This window comes from Pristis pectinata, chromosome 17 (genome assembly GCF_009764475.1).
Source record: "Pristis pectinata isolate sPriPec2 chromosome 17, sPriPec2.1.pri, whole genome shotgun sequence".
NCBI lineage: Eukaryota > Metazoa > Chordata > Chondrichthyes > Rhinopristiformes > Pristidae > Pristis > Pristis pectinata.
In genome coordinates, this window is record NC_067421.1 from 12,771,690 (window position 1) to 12,793,341 (window position 21,652).

Below are 21,652 nucleotides of genomic sequence, written 5' to 3' on the forward strand. Positions count from 1 at the left end.
ACTTGGAAATGGATCTAGACAGCTGCTGTATCTACTGTCGGTTTAGAATTCTTTACCCTGACTTGCCACCTCCAGATATCCAGCCCCTCAGATGGTCTAACTCGAATCCCTCTCCATTGCCAATCCTTTCGTGTATCCTTTCTCCCAAATCCAATCTCTGTTTAGCAAACCACCACCATCAACAATCTCTCAACCTGACTGTCCACAGAGAGATTCATCAATGATTTCCCCTCTCCGTGTAGCCCTCATCCTTGATCAATCGACTCTCTCAATCCAATCCTCAGTGCATCAATTACTTCAACTCCAAACACTCAGTGTCTCTATCGATCCATCCCTGGTTACATATTGTGACTGTCCCTCCAAGTTTCAGTCTGTCATCACATCAACATTAATACTTTGACATTGAATCTTCATTTGTCTCCCTGAATTATTGCCACTTGATGTTCTGTGGTACGGTTTTTAATCTTCAAGTTGCCAACTACATACATCATTCCTATTTAAATCAAAACTCTTCAGTTTAAAACAGGTTGTAAAATGAGACAAAGTCAGTGTGCATAGTTTCACAATGGGTTACCAGCTACATTCCTGGTGTTCCTACCTTCCATACTTCACAGTTAAAAGTGCAGCAAATTGTGCTCCGACCAGACCTCCAACTGGGTACACAGATACAATGAAGGACCATAGGAGCATCATTGAATATTCCTGCAGTGGAGTTTCATATCGATGGATCCAAGTTTCATTGATGAAGTTCTTAATATACTGGAAGAATTAATTGACACAGCAGATTACACTCAACATCAGACTTCAGTATAATTTCAGATACATTTTAGGATCACTATGATTATTGGTGAGAGCATCACATTTAGGAAGTATAATAAAGCCAGAAATAGAATTTGCCTCAGGTCAAAGATAGATGCTGCCTGACCAACTGAATGTTTCCAGCATTTTCAGTTTTTACTTCAAATTTCCAGCATCTGCAGTTTTTTGATTTTCATTTACTGAATAAAGTTTATTGAATTTCAACAGATATGTAGGATCAACATCTGCCTGACAAAGGTCTCCACCAACCTGCCTCCACTGCACCACACTGACCTCTGAGAATAATGGTTAATGGTATGATCCTGAAAGATGTGGACCACTTCCTGAATCTCAGGAGCCACCTCTCAGTGCAGGTAGGCATAGAAATTCACCACAGCCTTCAATGTGCCAGCACAACCTTTGGTTGATTGAAGGGAAGGATGTTTGAAGATCAAGTCCTCAGACCAGGCAGAAGGCTCACTGAGCAGCAGTGATCCCTGCCCTGATATAAGACTGACACTGGGACTACCTACACATTAAGACACTGGATAGTTACTTGGAAGTCACCCTTTAGTGCAAATTCATGACAAAAAGAATCAAAGGGGAGTTGACGGGCATGTGTATGAGAGAAAATAAGTTGCAGGGTTACTGGGAGATAAGAAAAGAGGGACTGAGACAAATGGGTTTGCTTCCTTGGGAGCTGGCATGGACCCAATGGGGTGAATAGCCTCCTCTGTGCTTTCATAGGAATAAAACTATGAACTTCAGACCAAAAAGGGCGGAAGGGGGAATTGGTGTCACTGGACGGGCAGGAAGGCAGCAGTGTACATATTGGCATCAATAGGTGTGTGAGTTATTGTTATTAATTCATGACATGTGGGTGTGATTGACAAAGTTAGCATTTTCCCTTATCCTTCAGATACTGCTGGTGATCCACCTCATCGAACTGCGGCGACCTTTATGGTGGTCCACAGCGCTGTTGGATCAGGAGTTCTGAGATTGTGACGCAGAAATGATGGAGCAGCAATGCTTTCTCCAAATCAGGACAATATGTGACTTGAATGGGAGTTTGTGGGATGTGACACTCCTGTCTGTATCATTCTAGATGCTGAGGTTGCAGGTTTGGGAAATGCTGCTGAAGAATCCTTGGTTGCAAAATATCCTACAGCAAACTCTGCAGCTGCAGCACACCGCAAGTGGTGGGAATGAATGTGTATGGTGATGCATGGGTTGTCACTCAAGTTCATAGGCTGCAGGGATATTCCACCACACAAATGATGCAGTTTATGTGGTTGGTGCGTTATTAGTCAGTACCATGTGAGAACTGTAACAATGTGACCAACTGTTCCCTGTACACTGTTGACGTACTTGAAACAATATCTGTCTCTGAGAGCCTGTGTGCAGCAAAGAAACATTGCTTTGCACAATGTAAGTTCTTTCATAAGTTCAAATAACTCTATCCTGTGTCAGTGAGTAAATGAGAGAGAAAGAAACTGAGGCACAGTGCCAGAAATGGTTGCTGTTGAAATTATGAAATTTGAATTCTGTGCTTGAATCAGAATATTAGGTACCAGGTATGATTCCTCCCAATTGAGAGGACAAGCGTCAAGCGCCATCAAGCTGTGTCATTCAATGAAACAAAAAATAGACACCCTAAAACTTGTCCAACAAGTGGAGGAAAGAAGTTGTATCTATTTTTAGTTGGGTATTACAGGTAAACCCAGAACAGACAAAAGCTGAGATGGTTCTGTACCTCATTTGTCACAAGGAGAGATGATTGAAGCACACCCTAAAGCCCTTAACTTAGACCCTGGCGAAAGCATTAGATGGTTTAGAAGCAAATTGCAACCCAGCTAGAAATAAAGCAATTGGCCATAGCTGGTTCTTTCCACGCAACCCAGCAGTGGAAAGACAGGGGGAATCTTTTGAAACTGTCTTCATAGAGCTAAGACATCTTGTGGATAATCAGATTTTCATATCTGAAGGAGTCGCTCATCACAAATGGGATTATTTGTGGAAATTGGGAATCTGACCTGAGGAAAGGTTACAGCCTGGGACAGAGGAAACTCTAGGGAAGTGCTTACGGGTGTGCAAAGCTGCAGAATTACCCAAAGACAGGCTAGAAATGTTGGATGGCCAACGAAGGACGTACATACGTGTCAGCCAACAGACAGACTGGGGAAAGTGAGGACAAAGTGGCTTAGATGTTGCAAACGTTGTGGACAGTAACAGTAGCAGCCAAAAATACATGTTCTCCTTATGAGAAACAGTGTGCGCAATGTGGATTGGAAAATCATTACTACAACAGTGCATGTTGAATTATTCATCAAATACCCATAGTATGGCCAAGCCAAGGCATGAAAGAGAGAGGGTCCGATTCAGAGTATTGGTGCCAGACAAGGCCAATTCTATGGAAGGAACATCTATTAGATGTATTAATGACAGGGCGGTGTTTATGTGATGGCTCGTCGACAAGGGAAGGCGATTGGAGATAGTTATTCCTTACCCCTTGTGTAGCACCAACACTGCTCACCACCCATCAGCCCAAGCCTGAACTTGTCCAGATCTCGCCTGGACTGCTTTGTGCCTGAGGTGTTATGAATGAACATGAACACTCTGTAACCACCAGCGATTAGCCCTCCCCTTCACAAGATGGATGATGAGAGAGTCGTTGATGAAATTACTGGAGAGGGTTGGCCCAAAACATTACTGGGAGGAACTCCAGCAGCCCCATCATGGGCTGAGCTAATTCGCCCCTAATAAATGCAACCAATTCCACTTGTTGGCTCCAAGCAACGGAAAGTTTTCACTCTGAATCCAATTGGCTTCAATTTATTCAGGCTCTTTGATCTAATGCAGTCACTCTCACCTTGCCTCTGGACCTCAGGGACTCTCTGTAGGTTTGGACCAAGACTGTAACAAGGTCTGAAGCCAAGAGGTTCTGATGAAACCTTAAATGAGCATCAGTGAGCAGGTCACTGGAAAATAAATCCCGCTTGAAAGCATTGCTAGCGGCAGCATCCATTGCTTTGTTGATGACTGGGTGGTAATTGTCCAGATTATATTAGTCCAATGCCTTGTGGATGGATGTAGATGCACAATTTTCCACATTGTCAGGTAGATGCCAGTATCGTGGCCGTACTAGGCTAATGTGTATAGAGGTGTAGAACGCTGCAGCTGAGTTGTTGTCAGGACCCATAGCCTTTGCTGTGTGCTGTGCATATAGCCATTTCTTGAAGTCACAGGAAGTGACAGGTGGTACTTGTGATGGTGGGTACCTCAGGAGGAGGCTGAGTGGACCATCCTCTTGGCATTCCTGGCTAAAGATGGGTGTAAATGTAGCAGCCTTGCCTTTTGCTTTTATGTGCAGGTTTCTGCAAGCACTAAGATGGTGGAAAACTTAGAGCTTCTGCCTCCCATTTGCTGCTCAACCATCCCTCCCATTCACAACGTGACACGGCCACAGAGCTGTCATACAATCCGTTGGTTGTAAGTGGGCATGGGTCTGCTTATAGGATGTTGCTTCTCCTGTTTAACAAGCATGTGAGGCGGGGTCATAGCTTCACCTCATTTTCAGGAATGTCTAATGCTGTACACAGCATGATCATCCATGACCCCATTGATCCAGGGTTGGTCACATGGATTAATGGTGGTGTGAGGGATATTCTGGCCCTGAATGGGCCCATCCTGGTGGAATAGAATTATGCTGCTGTTCAGTGCCACGGATCCTCCATCCCGAGTTGCTATATCTGCCGCTATGTTTCATTTAGCATGTTGGGGGTGGCATAAAGCAGAACGAAGGGTAAACAGTGTGAAGATGGGACCTATTCTCCACAAGCACTTTATGGTGGTCACTCTGATGGTCAGATGCACATGTAGCAGGTAGATCAGAGGTGACAAGGTCAGGAGGTCTTATCTCTTTGTGTTGGTTCTCTCACTACCTGTCTCTGGGCATGTCTAGCAGGTTAGCTCAGTCAGCAGTGCGACCTGTCCTGGGCCCAGCAGGTAGACGCGATCGCAAGGAAGGCGCGCCAGTGCCTTTACTTTCTTAGAAGGTTAAGGAGGTTTGGCTTGTCACCAAACACTCTTACAAACTTCTACAGATGTATTGTTGAAAGTATCCTGACTGGTTGCATCATGGTCTGGTACAGTAATTCGAATATGCAGGAAGGTAAGAAGCTGCAGAGAGCAGTGGACTCAGCCCAGTACATCACGGGCACATCCTTCCCCATCATCGATATTATCTACAGGATGTGCTGCCTCAAGAAGGCAACATCTATCATCAAAGATCCCCACCACCCGGGCCATGCCATCTTTTCGCAGTTACCATCGGGCAGGTGGTACAGAAGCCTGACATCCCACACCACCAGGTTCAAGAACAGCTACTTCCCTTGAATCATTCATTTCTTGAACCAACCCACACAACCCTAATCACTACCTCAGTATTGTAACACCATGACCACTTTGATCACTTTGCACTGCAATGGACTTGTTTCTCTGTTCTGGTTGTGTTCTTTCTTGCAAAGGCTGTGGATAATTAATGTTTTTAAATGTTGTGTCTCTGATGCTATGTGCCTGTGATGCTGCCGCAATTAAGGTTTTCATTGCACCTGTGCGTACATGTACTTGCACATATGACAATAAACACGACATTGATTTTCACTGCTGAGACACATTTAATGACGTCCACCCACTCAGAGGACATTCTGAGCCCTTTTACTTTCAGCTCCTCTTCAAAGTGGGGTCCAATATGAATTTGTCAGCAGATGGAGGGTTATAAGTGATAATCAGCCAAAGTCGAGGGAGTTTGATCCACATTGGGAACTACAGAGCCTCCCCCTTCTGACTGTGCACCATTTTCCTGCCACTGCTGTTATGTGATGCAAGAGTTCACAACCAGAGATGGAGGTACATTGCTTAAGAGGTATTATTGTGACCTTCCCAGTCTAGGGCGGGCTAGTCTATTGAACAGATTCTCAGATATTCAGTAGGAGGACTCTGCAATATTGTTTGGGATGGGGGTGCCTTTGTCATGAACAAATCCAGTGCCTAGGTCAAAATCTCCCCATGTTTTGTCATAGTAGTTTGATGCAATTGAATAGCTGTTTAACTTGCCTTGGTGCAGTTAAGAATCAACGGAATTATTGTTAATTTGAAGTTACATAAAGGCCAGATGGATGAAGACAGTAACTTTCTGTCTCTAAACAATATACTTCAACCAGCTGGCTTTTTAGGACATTACAGTAATTCAATAATTTCCGCTGCTGATAGATTAGTTAAGTATGTGAACAAACAGCCCTGTGGTTAGACTGGATTTGACTCAACATCTGAATCATAAGCAGCAGGCTACCTTCCTTACCAATATCAGAAGCAGCAGCATAAGCAGCACTGGGGTGTGTCAGTAACAGTGCACATGTGACAGGCAGTGTCAGTAAACATAGAATAGAGAACACTACAGCACAGTACAGGCCCTTCGGCCCACAATGTTGTGCCAACATTTTATCCTGCTCTAAGATCTATCTAACCCTTCCCTCCCACATAGCCCCCTAATTTTCTACCATTCATGCGTCTATCTCTTAAGTGTCCCTAATGTATCTGCCCCCACAACCTCTGCCGGCAGTGCATTCCATGCACCCACCACTGTCTGTGTAAAAAAACTTACCCCTGACATCCCACTTATACCTTCCTCCATTCACCTTAAAATTATGTCCCCTCGTGTTAGCCATTGTCGCCCTGGAAAAAGTCTCTGACTGTCCACTCGATCTATGCCTCTTATCATCTTGTACACCTCTCATCCTCCTTCTCTCCAAAGAGAAAAGCCCTAGCTCGCTCGACCTATCCTCATAAGACATGTTCTCCAATCCAGGCAACACATGATGTTCTTCTTACCTCTGAAGGTGCATTTATGGCAGATACGTTGAACCCGAATTGGAAACTCCCTCCGATTCCTACCACGAAGATGAACAAGAAAAACTTCCTTCGCAGAAACTGCAAATTAAAAGATAGTTGTGATTATCACTGAGAGCTAAATCAGAAGGTCCAAACTTAAATGCTAAAACCAGCCACGTAATCTTCTACCGCAGCACTCTCCTCATATCCTTTGATTCCCTTAATGCCCAAGAATTTAATGATCTCTATTTTAGAAAATATAGTCACTCAGAATTTCAAAGGTTTATCATCCTCTGAGTGAAGAAATTTTTCTCATCTCCATCCTCAAAGGCTTATTCTTTATCCTCAAACTGTGCCCTACATCCATCAGTCTGGGAAACATCCTACTCACATTGCACCTGTCAAGCACTTTAAGAATCTTGGAAGTTTTGAAGCAATTTCTCCTCCTTCTAAATTCTAAAGAGCACAGTCCCAATCTACTCAATCTCTCCTCATACAAAAACTCCTGTCCCTGGAGCCATCCAGTGAAGTTTTGGCACCCTCCCTCTTTGGAAAGTAATTCTTTCTTAAGTAAGGAGAAGAAAATTGTACCCAATATTCCAGGTGCAGTCTACCCAGGGCTCTTTACAAGTACAATGAGACTTCCTTAATCAAATGGTCTCATAATAAAGGCTAACAAACCATTTGCCCACCTAATCACTTATGGACCTACATTTTGACCTTGAGTACAATCATCTCTAGGTCCCTTTGAATATCATTACCCAATCTCTTGCCATTTAACCACATAAAGCCTGTCTATATCCCCTTGAGATCTTTACATTCTCCTCTGCACTCACAATCCCAGCTAGTTTGGGGTCATCAGTAAACTTGGAAATATGACAATTGTTCCCCTCAGCCAAATCACTGATGTAGCTGGTAAATAACTGGGATCCAAGTACCGGTCCCAGCAATATTCCACAAGTCACAGCCTTCCTCCAGCAACAAACATTGAGATCTGGAATAAACCACTTGAAAGGGTAGTAGGGACAGATTTAACCTCAAATTTCAAAAGAGAACCGGAACTATACAAAAGGGAAAGTGTACCTGACCATGAGGTAGAGAATTGTAATTTATTGGAAAACTTTATCAAGGGGATGAACTGAGTGGGCTCTTTCTGTGGTATCTAATTCAATGATCATTACATTTTCTCACAGCATCTGTTACACTTAAATAGGATTTTCTGAAGTATCATCGACCCCAGGTCTAAAACATGACAAGTCTAAAGGTTATGTTGAACACCATTTTAATCACCTCCAGGGCCCCCATCTAAAGCAGGATTCTCATCAGCAAGACTTCTTCTGTAAAGGAACTCCCCAAATTTCCTCAAGGAGATGAGTCAAGTGGTGGGGCTCTGCGGGGTGATTGAGGACAGTTTGAACTGTAAATGAAGAATAGGCCAGTGATCTGCAAACTCATAGACAAGGTGCTAGACATTCCCTCTTGGGTTAGGGGTGGGCTGTTGCTTTGCCCAACGAAAAGGCTGTATGCTGATGCCCTTCACCATGTTATTCCCTCCTCTGTTGCAAACACACTGAACAAAAAGACTCCAGCTAAATGGAAGGGCTCAAACTTGGGCTTGCAGGACTTTTCCAGTTAAGTCCATGGCCTTGGAACACTCAAGAAGAAATTTAGGAGACTGAACAATTAACCCTTTCCTGAACAAGTCCAGTTGCCAAATTGGACCAATGTTTGAAGGTGGGCTTGTCGGTTTTACTCTTTGGTTGATGGGCTGCATGACATTTTGTCACCTGTGGTCATCTGCGCAGCTTCATTGCTGACCCTAGTGGCTCCATCTTATTTGAACGGAATTCCAGTGGAGTCACATCATCCATGGTACAATTCCACTCCGCTAGATTTACTGAAGGGTGGGAGTTATGGATTCCTGGCTCCCTAATCCCCTGCTATTGTCCATTATAAAGCTAATCAGTGTTGGACATCCTTTAACGTCGGTGGTTCTTACTGAATGATGAAGGTTGGCACAGCTAGTAGAGCCACCGGCTCACAGCTCCAGAGACCTGGGTCCAATCCTGACCTCGGCTGCTGTCTGTGTGGAGTTTGCACACTCATCCTGTGACCGTGTGTCTTTCCTCCAGGTGCTCTGGTTTTCTCCCACATCCCAAAAACATGTGGGTTAGTAGGATAACTGCCCACTGTAAATGGTGAGTTACAGAAACTAGGAGGGGAGGGGAGTTGCGTTGATGAGAATAAAATGAGTTAGGGTAGGATCAGTGTAAAAATGGGTAGTCGATGGTTAGCATAGGCTCCAAAGGGCCTGTTTCCAGTTTCACTATCCAGCAGTAAATGTCAAACAGTTTCAAAAATAAGGGATCTGAGTTAACATCCCTCCAATCCAGCTCTGTCAATAGTTTGCTACTTTTCATTTAAATAGTGACTAATAAGTTCATGAGGGGACTCCTGTCCAAGAGAATGACTGAATTTGAGGCTTTACTAGAGCAATGATGGTACTGATTAACTCATCTCCCTTTCAAGGTGAACCTGTATCCCTTAATAGCTCCTCCTGTAATGCGGGCACCAATGGTCTATACTTTCTACTCACGCATTCAATAGGCTGTTATAGAAGAAAGAAAGATGAAGAGATCCATTTGCACTGCACAGGATCTTTGAGTAAAAAGTAAAGCAGACCTTGAAACTCAAATTCCTACTGATCCATTCCAACCAGCTGTGGTCGTTAAAGGGTTGCTCAGTTACTTTTCCTTTACTCCTGTAGTCTGCTCCACTGAAGAGTGGAGGAATCCTGAAGACTTAGGAGACAACTTAAAAAGGTTTCTTAGACACACTGAGTGAGGTTTGTCTTTTCCCCATTTCCAAGGCTGTCTACTTACGAGCTAAAAGACAAGTGTTAGAGGCAGGCCCAGTCCTGGGGGCTCTGAGTGAAGAGAAGAGAGCTCATTCCTATGCAGTATGAACTCTGAGTGTGTTCAGCAAGTAAGACTCCAATCTCCAGCCCTCCAAGCAGTAGCACACCCAAGGTGGAGGTCTCCTAAGGCAGTGTGATCTTTCAAATATGTATTTATCTCCACCTTAAATATATCAAATGATCTGGCTCCAACTCCCTCTGGGGCAGAGAATTCCAGACATTCTCTATGCAATGTAAGCCTGCCCTGGAGGTGCTGTCAGGACCCATTGTAGCCTGGAGATTCTCTTGAGGAACCCACTTTTGCAGCTTCAGGCCCTGGCTCATGGTAACACTTGGGACGAGGATAGTTCATCATGATACCACCAGGCTGATATTCTGTGGCCAAGGTCTCTTGGCAAGAGCTTAATCAGTGTCTCGGACTCTGCACATGCACTGCTCTACGTCTTCCCTACAACCCCATGGCCAATATCTACAATACTTACTGCCAGCAGCATGCAAGAAGCTGAGACATGTTCTGGTGAAGTATTAACCATCCTTAGGCAGCTAGAAAACAATGAAAAAGGCTCAGCAGATTCACTACTTACTGACTTTGAAAAGAATTCTCTGCATTGAGTGGCCTAATGGTCCCAATGGGTTTGGGTTTATGAGGGTCAATAAATACCTCAGATTTATCAGCAGCACCTGAGCTGAAAAGGGGTTCTTGTTCTACCCAGAGGAATCAAAATGTTCGATCAGCTGGTTTCATAAGGGATCCTTTTGCAGAAGTCCTATCGCAGACATTTCGACGCCGGCAGATGGGCTACTTTCCAGCGAAACGTCTTTGATCAGATGGACCCAAGGGGTTTTGCAGCAGCATGGGACTCTTCAGAGGGGAACCAACCCTCGTCTTCAAAATGATGAGAGTAGAAGTGACACAATGATGTGAGATCCTCGCCCTTTGAAATAACATGTCGCCTGCTTACATCAATCACATCTGCAGTGAGTTGAGGATGGGGAATTCTAAGGGCCTTCCTGTGGTTATACATGCTGCATGGAATACTCATCTCCATGGTATCTCTGGTCTCACACAGGACTGTTGATTGGTGGCTCAGGGAACATTGATGCGGTCAATGTTCTGTATGAAGTCTGCAGGAATCAGTGCTTGTAAACATTCTAATTAAAATTAATTTTGACTATCTCAGCCAATGGGAGGCTACAGACTATGCACTCAGGGAACTATTAACCCTTGTGGTCTCCCTCAGTGCCAGCTTTCCAGCTTGGTTTGTGCAGCCAGCTATTTTTCAGAGCCCCACTCAGTGACAAGAGGAAAAGTGAAAGGGGACAAGAATGTTTCCATCTCCACTACTGCCACTGGAGCTTTCCCGGGATCGAGCAACCGGCACGGCTAATGACCCGATGTAACCCGGATCCTGCCATTCTCTCCTGACCCACAACACAAGGAGACTGTGAAATGTGCTCTGTGGTAGCAGCCAAATGGCAGGTAGCGTGCAGATGAAGTTTGCCGCTGAGGAATTTTTTTCAAAATCAAGTATTTATCCAACTTTATTTATCAAACATGTTCCCATGGATCGACCTAAGCTTTGGCCAATGTGGAAAGTAATAATGAGGGATTGGCCATATATGCACAGCCCATCCAAAGTTCCCGCTCCTCCCCTCCTCTCCTCTCTTGGTCTCAGCTCAACACAGTTCAGTGGGCAGGGGGCAGACGACTTAGTGAAAGTTCTGCCAAGAAACTCCACCAGTTTTAAGGACTTGCAGTACGACCTGAACTTTGACCTAATACTGCTGACTCAGCTGGCTCTTATCAACATTAAGGATTCAGGGAATATAAAACAAGCAGAAAATGTTTGGAGTCCAATCATTATCTAGAATGCACAGACTCAGGGATGCGAGCTGTCGGCAGAGTTTTGAAGCAAATAAGCCAGTCCATCACCTTGCCCAGGAGCACAGGAAGTTTGCCGTCCCAATCTGGTCATATGGCCTGAACATGACAGTAAACATCCCCACACTTTAGCCCACTACAAGCACATATACTTGGCATTTGCTGCATTTTATTAGCTGTTCCAAAATCTTACTGAAGTGTAATACCAGGAAAAGGACACATTTACTTTAAGTCAGTGTCAGTGTTTGAACACTCAATAACCAGCCCAAGGTAAACACTTATAACTTAGCCTTCGAGTGGATTCAGATTGAATCCATTGCAGATGGAAAATTGTCCACTGAGTACATAAAGTGATCTGTGGACAGGAGCCAATCAAACCCACTGAATGCCCCTCAAATTCCAGTGTGGATCTCCAGGTACAGAGTCCTATGAAGTGTGGTGGGACCTTCGATGATCTCAGGCTGATTAATAATCTGCGGCCCGTCCCATGATGCGACTGTCAATCACGAGGGTGGTTGGTCCTTTATGACATCACTCCTTCCCTCAAACCCATCAGATATGTCCTCTGAATGCCAAGACCCTGGTAGGACTGCCTAGTGGGATATTTGAACTCTGCAGCTCACAGGAAGCTCCTGTGAATCCAGATTCCACACAATCAAATCTTCTGCACTCCACAACACAGTAAAGTCTCATAAAGACATCCTGCTGCAGCATCAGAACTTCTCGTGATATCTTTGTGTGCAAATGTGTATGTAGATGTGTGTGTGTGTGCGTGCGTGTGTGTGTGTGTGTGTGTGTGTTTGGATATGTGCACATGTGGCCAAGGAAATATATGTGCATGAATTGTGTGCACGTTTGTGGCTGTCAGTCCACAGAAGGAGCCAATTCATGGACACTGTGATGCTGTTTGATTTCCATGGCGTATGTCTCAGGGACTCACTCTCTCAGTACATGACCTGTAATATATGTTTCCTACCACTCCAGAGTAAATGTTTCTTCAGTTAATCGACACTGATGTTCATTGGCTTCATTTCCATGCCCTTGGGAATACCTCCCTTGGAATTTGAAATTCCCCTTTCCTGTTTTCTGCCTTCTCTACCTGCCCCCTATATCTGATTCCCCGCCACCGTCACATCTCACACTGAGTTCCTCAGCAATATCCTTTAAACCTGAGGCTAGTGGAATTCCAGAACTTTCTCCCCCACACGATTGCTGAGGAAGATTCAGTTGATGTTTTCAGGGGATATGGATGAGATGCAACTGAATGGATTGGCGGAATGGCTCAGCCATGGTCTAATTGAATAGTAAGACGGGCTCCAGGGATGAATGGTCTACAATGTCTTTGCTCCCTCTGGAACCAAAAACGCACAACTTACCTCCACCCTAACATTCCTCTGTACAGGATCATCTCTGCACTATTCACACCAGCCCCTTTCTGAGCTTAACGCTGGGATGTGGGCAGTAGGGATTGGACAGGGACTGTTTCAAAACCCATTACAATTAGGGAAAACCTTTGAAGAAAGACACTCTCTGCTTGCATTGATATAATATCCTGTGTGTACTTTCAGCATCCCAGAGCCCTCTAAGTCAAACAAGTACAAACTTCAGTCATCCCTGTAATACATGAAAATGCAGCAGCTATTTTGGGCACAACAAGATTTATCTGAAAGAGATGGGGAACAGATGTAGCAGATGGGCTGTCAAAGTGACGCCGTTGGTAGACCCGCTGCGTCACAGCTCCACAGACCCAGGTTTGATCCTGAAGTTGGATCCTGTCTGTGTGGAGTTTGCACGTTCTCCCTGTGGCTGTGTGGGCTTCCTCTGGGTGCTCAGGTTTCCTCCCACATCCCAAAGCTGTGTGGGTTAGTAGGTTAATTGAACACTGTCAATATTCCTAGTGTGGCTGAGTGGTAGAATCGGGGAGGAGTTGATGGGAATGTGGGGAGAATAAAACACAATTTGTGTAGGATTTTTGTAAATAGGTGCTTGCTGGTCAGCACAAACTGTCAAAGGGCCTGCCTTTGTCCTGCCTCTCTCTATGACTCTACATCTAAATACATGTGCAGATATGTGTGTACAAATGTATGCACATAAGTATATGCATGTCCATATCTAAGTATCTGTATGTGCATGTGTGCACATGTCATTGCATGCATATATGAGTATATATGTGAGTACATGTGTATGGATGGTATATGTGGAGGTGCATGTATGGGTGTCTCTGAGTGTGTACGTATTCATGTGCGCTTGCAGTTCTGAAAATCTGGCCCAATTACTGGGGAACTTTTCTGTCAGGGTCCTCTAATTAGGAAGGCATGAATTATTGGCAAACCTGTCTTTATGCAACTTGAACAGAATTGACGGAGAAGTAACCGCTCCACAAACTTGTCCAAGACCGACAGCAGCCAACCAGCCAATGTATCACCAGCTACAGCTTTTCGTTTAGTGTCTGGTTTGCATTGCTCTTATCATAGTTCCACCATTGCACACTCACAGATCAATCAGTAATGTGAAATGAGCAGCCTCAGCACTGCACTTCCTTCAGCTCAACCTACAGCTTTCTGTTCTCATAACCTTCACATCACATTGCACGGTACTGTCCACACACACACTCACATACACACTTACACACACACACACACTCACACACACACACTCACACACACACACTCACACACTCACACACACACACTCACACACACTCAGACACACACACTCACACACACTCAGACACACACACTCACACTCACACACACTCACACACTCACACACACACTCACACACACACACTCACACACACACACTCACACACACTCAGACACACACACTCACACTCACACACACACTCACACACACTCACACACACACACTCAGACACACACACACTCACACACACTCAGACACACTCAGACACACACACACTCACACACACACACACTCACACACACACACACTCACACACTCACATACACACACTCAGACACACACACTCGGACACACACACACACACACACACACACACACACACACACACACACACACACACACACACAGTGTACATTGTACACAGACCAATGTAAATTCCGAGACCTGGGACTCAACAACTCTTTTTGCAACTGGATCCTTGACTTCCTGACCAACGAACTGCCATCAGTCAGGATAGGCAGCAACACCGAGTGAGATAGATCGGCTGGTTGAGTCGTGTCGCAACAACAACCTCGCACTCAACGTCAGCAAGACCAAGGAGTTGATTGTGGACTTCAGGAAGGGGAAGTCGGGAGAACACACACCAGTCTTCATTGAGGGGTCAGCGATGGAAAGGTGAGCAGATTCAAGTTTCTGGGCGTCAACATCTCAGAGGATCTATCCTGGGCCCAACACATTGATGCAATCACGAAGAAGGCATGCCAGCGGCTCTACTTCATTAGGAGTTTGAGGAGATTTGGTACGTCACCAAAGACTCTTGCAAGTTTCTAGAGATTTACAGTGGAGAGCATTCTGACTGGTTGCATCACTACTTGGTATGGAGGCTCCAATGTGCAGGATGAAAAGAGGCTGCAGAGGGTTGTAGACTCAGCCACCTCTATCATAGGCCCAACGCTCCCCACCATCGAGGATGTCTTCAAGAGGCAGTGCCTCAAGAAGGCAGCATGCATCATTAAGGACCCTCTCTACCCAGGACATGCCCTCTTCACGTTACTACCATCGGGGAGGAGGTACAGAAACCTAAAGACCCACACTCAATATTTCAAGAACAGCTTCTTCCCCTCTGCAATAAGATTTCTGAACAGTCCATGAACCCATGAACAATACCTCGTTATTTCTCTTTTGCACTATTTATTTATTTTTGAAATTTATAGTAATTTTTACATCTTGCACTGTACTGCTGCCGCAAAGAAACACATTTCACGACATATGTCAGTGATATTAAACCTGATTCTGATTCTGACCTCCGGCACGATTATTCTCAACACTGGTGCCCCACAAGGCTGCGTCCTCAGCCCCTTACTCTACTCCCTATACACTCATAACTGTGTGGCCAGATTCTGCTCTAACTCCATCTACAAGTTGCAGATGATACCAGCGCAGTGGGCCGTATCTCAAGAAACAATGAGTTGGAGTACAGGAAGGAGACAGAGAGCTTAGTGGAATGGTGTCGTGACAACAGCATTTCCCTCAGTGTCAGCAAAATAAAAGAGTTGGTCATTGACTTCAGGAAAGGGGGCAGTGCACACGCTCCTGTCTACATCAATGGTGTTGAGGTCGAGAGGTTCAAGTTCCTAGGGGTGAACATCACCAATAACCTGTCCTGGTCCAACCACGTAGACACCACGGCCAAGAAAGCTCACCAGAGACTCTACTTCTTCAGGAGGCTAAAGAACTTTGGCATGTCCCCGTCGACTCTTACCAATTTTTATTGGTGCACCATAGAAAGCATTCTATCTGGATGCATCATGGCTTGGTATGGCAACTGCTCTACCTGTGACCACAAGAAACTGCAAAGAGTTGTACACACAGCCCAGCACATCACGGAAACCAGCCTCCCCTCCATGGACTCTGTCCTTACCTCTCGCTGCCTCGGGGCAGCCAATATAATCAAAGACCTCACCCATCCAGGACATTCTCTTCTCCCCTCCCCTGTCAGACAGAAAATACAAAAGCCTGAGGGCACATACCACCATGCTCAAGGGCAGCTTCTATCCCGCTGTTATAAGACTATTGAACGGTTCCCTGGTACAATTAGATGGACTCTTGACCTCACAATCTACCTTGTTTGACCTTGCACCTTATTGTCTGCCTGCACTGCACAGTAGCTGTTACACTTTATTCTGCACTCTGTTATTGTTTGACCTTGTACTACCTCAATGCACTGTGTAATGAATTGATCTGTATGAATGGTATGCAAGACAAGTTTTTCACTGTACCTCGGTACATGTGACAATAATAAACCAATTCCAATACATGTACGCACACACTCTTGAACACATTCACATCTATAAGCAATGTATAGGTCCACACACCCATGCCTGTAGAGCCAGACGCATGTGTGGACATATATGAATATGCTCAGAGACTCACAGATGCTCAAATACCTTCACATACATGGATTAACACATGAACATGCAAATACATGTCAGCAAATGGGATTCATGCCAATTAGAATGGCACCAATGGAACACTGTGGGGAGGTGGACAAGGTGAGCCCCAGAACATCTCTTTCCCCAGTCTGCTCGTATTACAAGCATTACTGTGTTTTACCCACACACACACACATACACACACACACACACACACACACACACACACACACACACACACACACACACACACACACACACACACACACACACACACACACACACACACACCCTCATGCTGAAGCTGCTGAGATCTCCCCAGAGTATATGAACAATTAAGAGCTATCAGTCAAAATCAAAACAACTCTACCTGAGTCACACTCACTAATAATCAGCCCTGTCTATAGGTAAACTGAGCTGGGTTATGTATATGGTTTGGAGTCTTACTATTTAGAAGTATGCTTCAAAGAGTCAGGCCCTTGTGCTAAAGCCTCCTCTCCAACACATGCTCCTATCCTGCAAGGCTCTGCAGAAATTGGGACTGAATTTAAATTGCATTTTCTGTGCTCTTCATAGCTCTTATGTTCAGATGTCTCCCTTCTTCTCCTGAGTCCACAGACTTGCACTCACTCACAGCTTCACCCCCAGCCAGTGACATGCGTGCCTGCGCTGACAATATACCCTACACCACAAAACTTTCATTTTCTATGATAAAGTTTGATGTAGCATCTTATCAAATGTCATCTGGAAATCTAACCATAGCATGTCTGCTGATTCCCCTTTAACCACAGCACATGCTAATTCTTCAAAGAACTCTAATAATTGGTCAAACATCAGTTCATTAATAAAACCATAATAATTTTTCCAATCATCCTTTATTTTTCTAAATGACATCTTTAATAACAACTTGTCACATTTTATCTGCGACGGCTAAAGATCCTGCAGTTTCCTGTTTTCTGTCTCTGTCTCTTTTTGAAAAACAGAGTTGCATTTATTATATTCCGATCTAATGGAACCTTTCCCAAATCTAGGGAATTTTAGAATATTAAAGCTAATGCATCGACTATCTCCCTTAAGCCACTAGGAAGAATCCATCAGGATCTGGAGACTTGTCAGCTGCAGCTCCAAAAATTTGCTCAGTACCACTTCTCCTGAAGTTCCTCCCTCCCTTCCAACTCCCAATTGACAGCTATTTCTGGGATGTTAGTTGCTTCCTCTAGAGTGAAGACTGACACACAATACCTGTCTATTTCATCTGCCATCTCCTCACTTTCTATTATTAGTTCAACAGACTCACTTGCTGGAGGACAAAAGCTGTTTGTTAACGATTTTAGTGTTTGAATATCTATTGAAACTCCTACAAATGTTCTGACATTTCTGGTTACTTTATCTCAATCTCTGATTTTTCCTTTATTTTTAATCTTGTAGTCATTTTTCCTTTTACATACTCCATCTAATCTCTTGACTAGCAACCTTTACGGAATCAGATGCTGACATTTATGTCAGATACTGTCACTAACTTTTTTAGTTAATCATAGGTAGTGGATTCTCCCCTGGGAATTTTTCCCTCTCATTGGATCGTATCTATTCTGTGTATCTTGAAAGATCCCCTCTACTATCTACCACTGCATCTCGATTTACTGATCCATTAACTTCACCTCTCAGTTCACGTTAGCCAGCTCTCCGTTTGTGCCTTATAATTGCCCTGGGTCATGTTTAAAATCCTCATCTTAGACACATTCTTCTCTCCCTCAAACTGAACGTAAAATTCAGTCACATTATGTTCACTGCTACCCAGGGGTGCCTGTACTCTTAGTTCATTAACTCTTCCTTTCTCTTTGCACTGTCTAGAGCTCCCTGATCTCTGCTTGGCTCCAAAGGATGCTTTTCTAAGAAACTATCCCGGAAACACTGAACGAACTCATCTAGGCTTCCATTTCCCATCAAGTTTTCCACTACATGTGGATTACAATTCCAGTCTATCATCACTGTACTTTTTTGACAAGCTCTCATTCTTTCTGCCTTTATAATCCGTCCTACCATGTGGCTGCCATTAAAGGACCTGTACACCACTCTTTTTTGTGACTTCTTGCCTCTGTTTTTTCCTACTTCCACCCAAAACGCTTCTACTTCTTGGTTTCCTGAACCTCTCATCCCTTTCCACTGCCCGAAGACAGAGATATCCTAATGTCCAAAGACATTAGCTAACAGAGCCGTTCCACCTTCTTTTCCCAATTTCCTGGTCTTTCTGAATGTCATGTACCCTTCAATGTTTAGGTCCCAACCTGTGCCATCCTGAAGCCATGTTAAATCATATTTATTTATTTCTATTTGAGCTCTCAGTTCGTCTGTTTGTTTTGAACACTGCATGCATTTGTATACCGAGTTTTAGTTTTGTCCTTTCTTATATTTCTAACTTCTATGCTTTTCTGCTGGTTTATTCTGGGATTTGTACTCTCTATCCTTCCCCTGTCAGTCCGTCCATCATCTCCCATATCACTACCTTTCTCTCTAACTTTGTCTCTAATCTTTGATTTATTGCATCTTCCCAACTTTAATCCCTTGTCCCTACTATTTAGTTTAAATCCCCTCTACTTCCCCAGTTGTGCAGCTGATCACAGCACTGGTCCCAGTGCGGTTTGGGAGCAGACCATCCTTACAGTGCAGTTCCCTAGTACATTGCCCTGTATCGGTGCCAATGCCCCACGAACTTCCACTACAGTTCACTGCCATCTGTTCACACCATTCATCTTTTTTTATTCTCTGCCAGTTTGAAGGTGGCTCAATTAATTTGCATTTGGATAACAGCCTCTCTGGTCCTGCCCTGACTGAAATCTACACCGGCTCCTTTGTGAAGTCAGCAACAAGTCACAAGGTTGTTATTGGGACTGGAGGGCTTGAGTTATAGGGAGAGACCGGATAGGCTGGGGCTTTTTCCCCTGGAGCATAGGATGCTGAGGGGTGACCTTGTAGAGGTTTATAAAATCATGAGGGATGTAGATAAGCTGGATGGTCATGGTCTTTTTCCCAAGGTAAGGGAGTCTAAAACTAGAGGGTGTAGGTTTAAGGTGAGAGGGGAAAGATTGAAAGGGGATCTGAGGGGCAACATTTTCATACAGAGGTTGGTGGATATATTTCCGGGGATGTGGCAGAGGCGGGTACAATTACAATGTTTATAAGACATTTGGACAGGTACATGGATAGGAAAGGCTTAGAGAGATATTGACCAAACGCAAATGTGACCAGGTCAGGTAGGCAACTTGGTCGGCATGGACAAGTTGGGCCGAACGGCCTGTTTCCATGCTCTGTAACTCTATGACTCTTACAGATCTTTGGTATTACCATGACTAGAAAACAGAGAAGCTAATGTTGTGTTGTGAAAAAACTAAGTTCCTAAGTTTCCAGAGAGGTGGTGTAACCCCTTGTGGATGGGCTTCAACTGTACATTCACCAGCTAAGACAACAAAACACAACACTTCTCTGAGGACATTTGCTACCAGGTGTGCTGTTCTCAAACAAATGGTTTTAGATAGGCATTGACTTAAATTAAGGAATGCAGATGAACAGCATTCTCTTGACTCCCACTTGACCATTTCTACTTTAATACAGTGAAGCATGAGATGAGAAAGTTCTCACTTCAATAAGCTTTCACTCAGTTCTATGCAACCCGTAAATAAATCCAAGAACTCAATAATTACACTCCTTTAACTCAGTTAAGGATCAGACTCCACCATCACTGGCACTAAGCCACTCTCTTGCAATCCGTAATGATATCAAACCTTGCTGAAAGAGATCCCAGGAAACGGAAACTGCTCTTCGGATCCCCACGAGTTTGACTTGGCTTTGTAAACGTTAAGATCGTCCAATTGCTGTGAGCTAAATAAGAGCTGAGATTCCCCTTGTACTGTGCCCACGGCACATTAAGTATAATCAAACTGTAGAGCCACATTGTAATTGGATCATACCAGCTCCTTCAGCATACTGCGGTCTGATTTCCAACCTCAGTCGCCTGGCACTGTGTGCAACAGCAAAGCTCCAAGAAGCTCAACCCTTAATATGTAAACTGGTTTGAAAGACTCAACCACTCAATAGTGTATTCTGCCCCATGTGTAATATGTTACTATGTAAAGGCACAAGATGCAATACATTATATGCTCTGCTGCCTTCATTAAAGACTGAATTACTGTTTGCTCGGGTACGTGGAGTTTGAAATTAGTGGGGAAAGTTAAATGAGATGGACAGGGATCACCTCCTGGCCACTCTCATTGACTACCATGCTGCTGGTGCAGACACCTAGGTTGCAAGGAAGGTGGGCGATTTTCCTGCTGGAGGTTAGGAGGGGTTTGCCTTACTCTCTACATGGGTCCACCAGCTTCCTTCCCACTCAGCACTGGGGAATGACAGCTGGCCAGCTGACCAGACCCAAATGCCCACTTACTTCTCTCATTCTCTCTGTAACTATGGTCCTGTTAGTAAACTGGACTTCTCAGCAATGCGCCATCAAACCAGGTGCCAGAGTGTTCAAGGACCCAAGCAAATACATCCTCCACTGCAGGCCAGAACATTCACATGGGTTGGTCTTCCACCAGAAGCTCCAAGGCCTGACAGTCTGGAGGGAGTATTAGGGCAAGTTTTATCAAAACCCCTGCTGGAACCCCCATCAACTAGAGCTGGTTAAAGTTTCACCGGATTTTTCTCAACCCAATTTACGTATCTTTTTCTCTATATTTTATGTAGTGGGTTAATCACCATCCAGCTAAAGTCATCCCTTGACCCTAGAACCACTGAACGGAACTGCAGAGGTTCCATGTGCTGGTTGTGTTGGGGAGGGTGTTCAGTCTTTCCCACTGGAGACACAGGAGACTGCAAATGCTGGAATCTGGAGCAACACACGAAGTGCTGGAGGAACTCAGTGGGTCCGGCAGCATCTATGGAGGGGAGTGGACAGTCAACATTTTGGGTCGAGACCCTTCGTCTGGACTGCAGTTTCCCTCCACGAATACTGCCTGACCTGCTGACTTCCTCCAGCGTTTTGTGTGTTGCAGTCTTTTCCACTACTGTGTTCTTTCTTAGCAACTGTGACATTTT

General features: G+C 44.5%; 1 protein-coding gene across 1 annotated transcript in view; it reads right to left on the reverse strand.

The window, feature by feature from the left end:
- Positions 1-20,558, reverse strand: part of LOC127579637 (solute carrier family 2, facilitated glucose transporter member 11-like) — a 44,213-nt gene extending 23,655 nt beyond the window's left edge. Inside the window, exons 1-3 of the mRNA XM_052032540.1 lie at positions 20,530-20,558; positions 6,688-6,786; positions 599-759 (exon numbers count right to left, since the gene is read on the reverse strand). Coding sequence (XP_051888500.1) covers positions 599-759; positions 6,688-6,786; positions 20,530-20,544 — 275 coding nt within the window. The 5' untranslated portion in view covers positions 20,545-20,558. The remainder of the gene's footprint in view (positions 1-598; positions 760-6,687; positions 6,787-20,529) is intronic.
- Between the last annotated feature and the right edge of the window lie 1,094 nt (positions 20,559-21,652).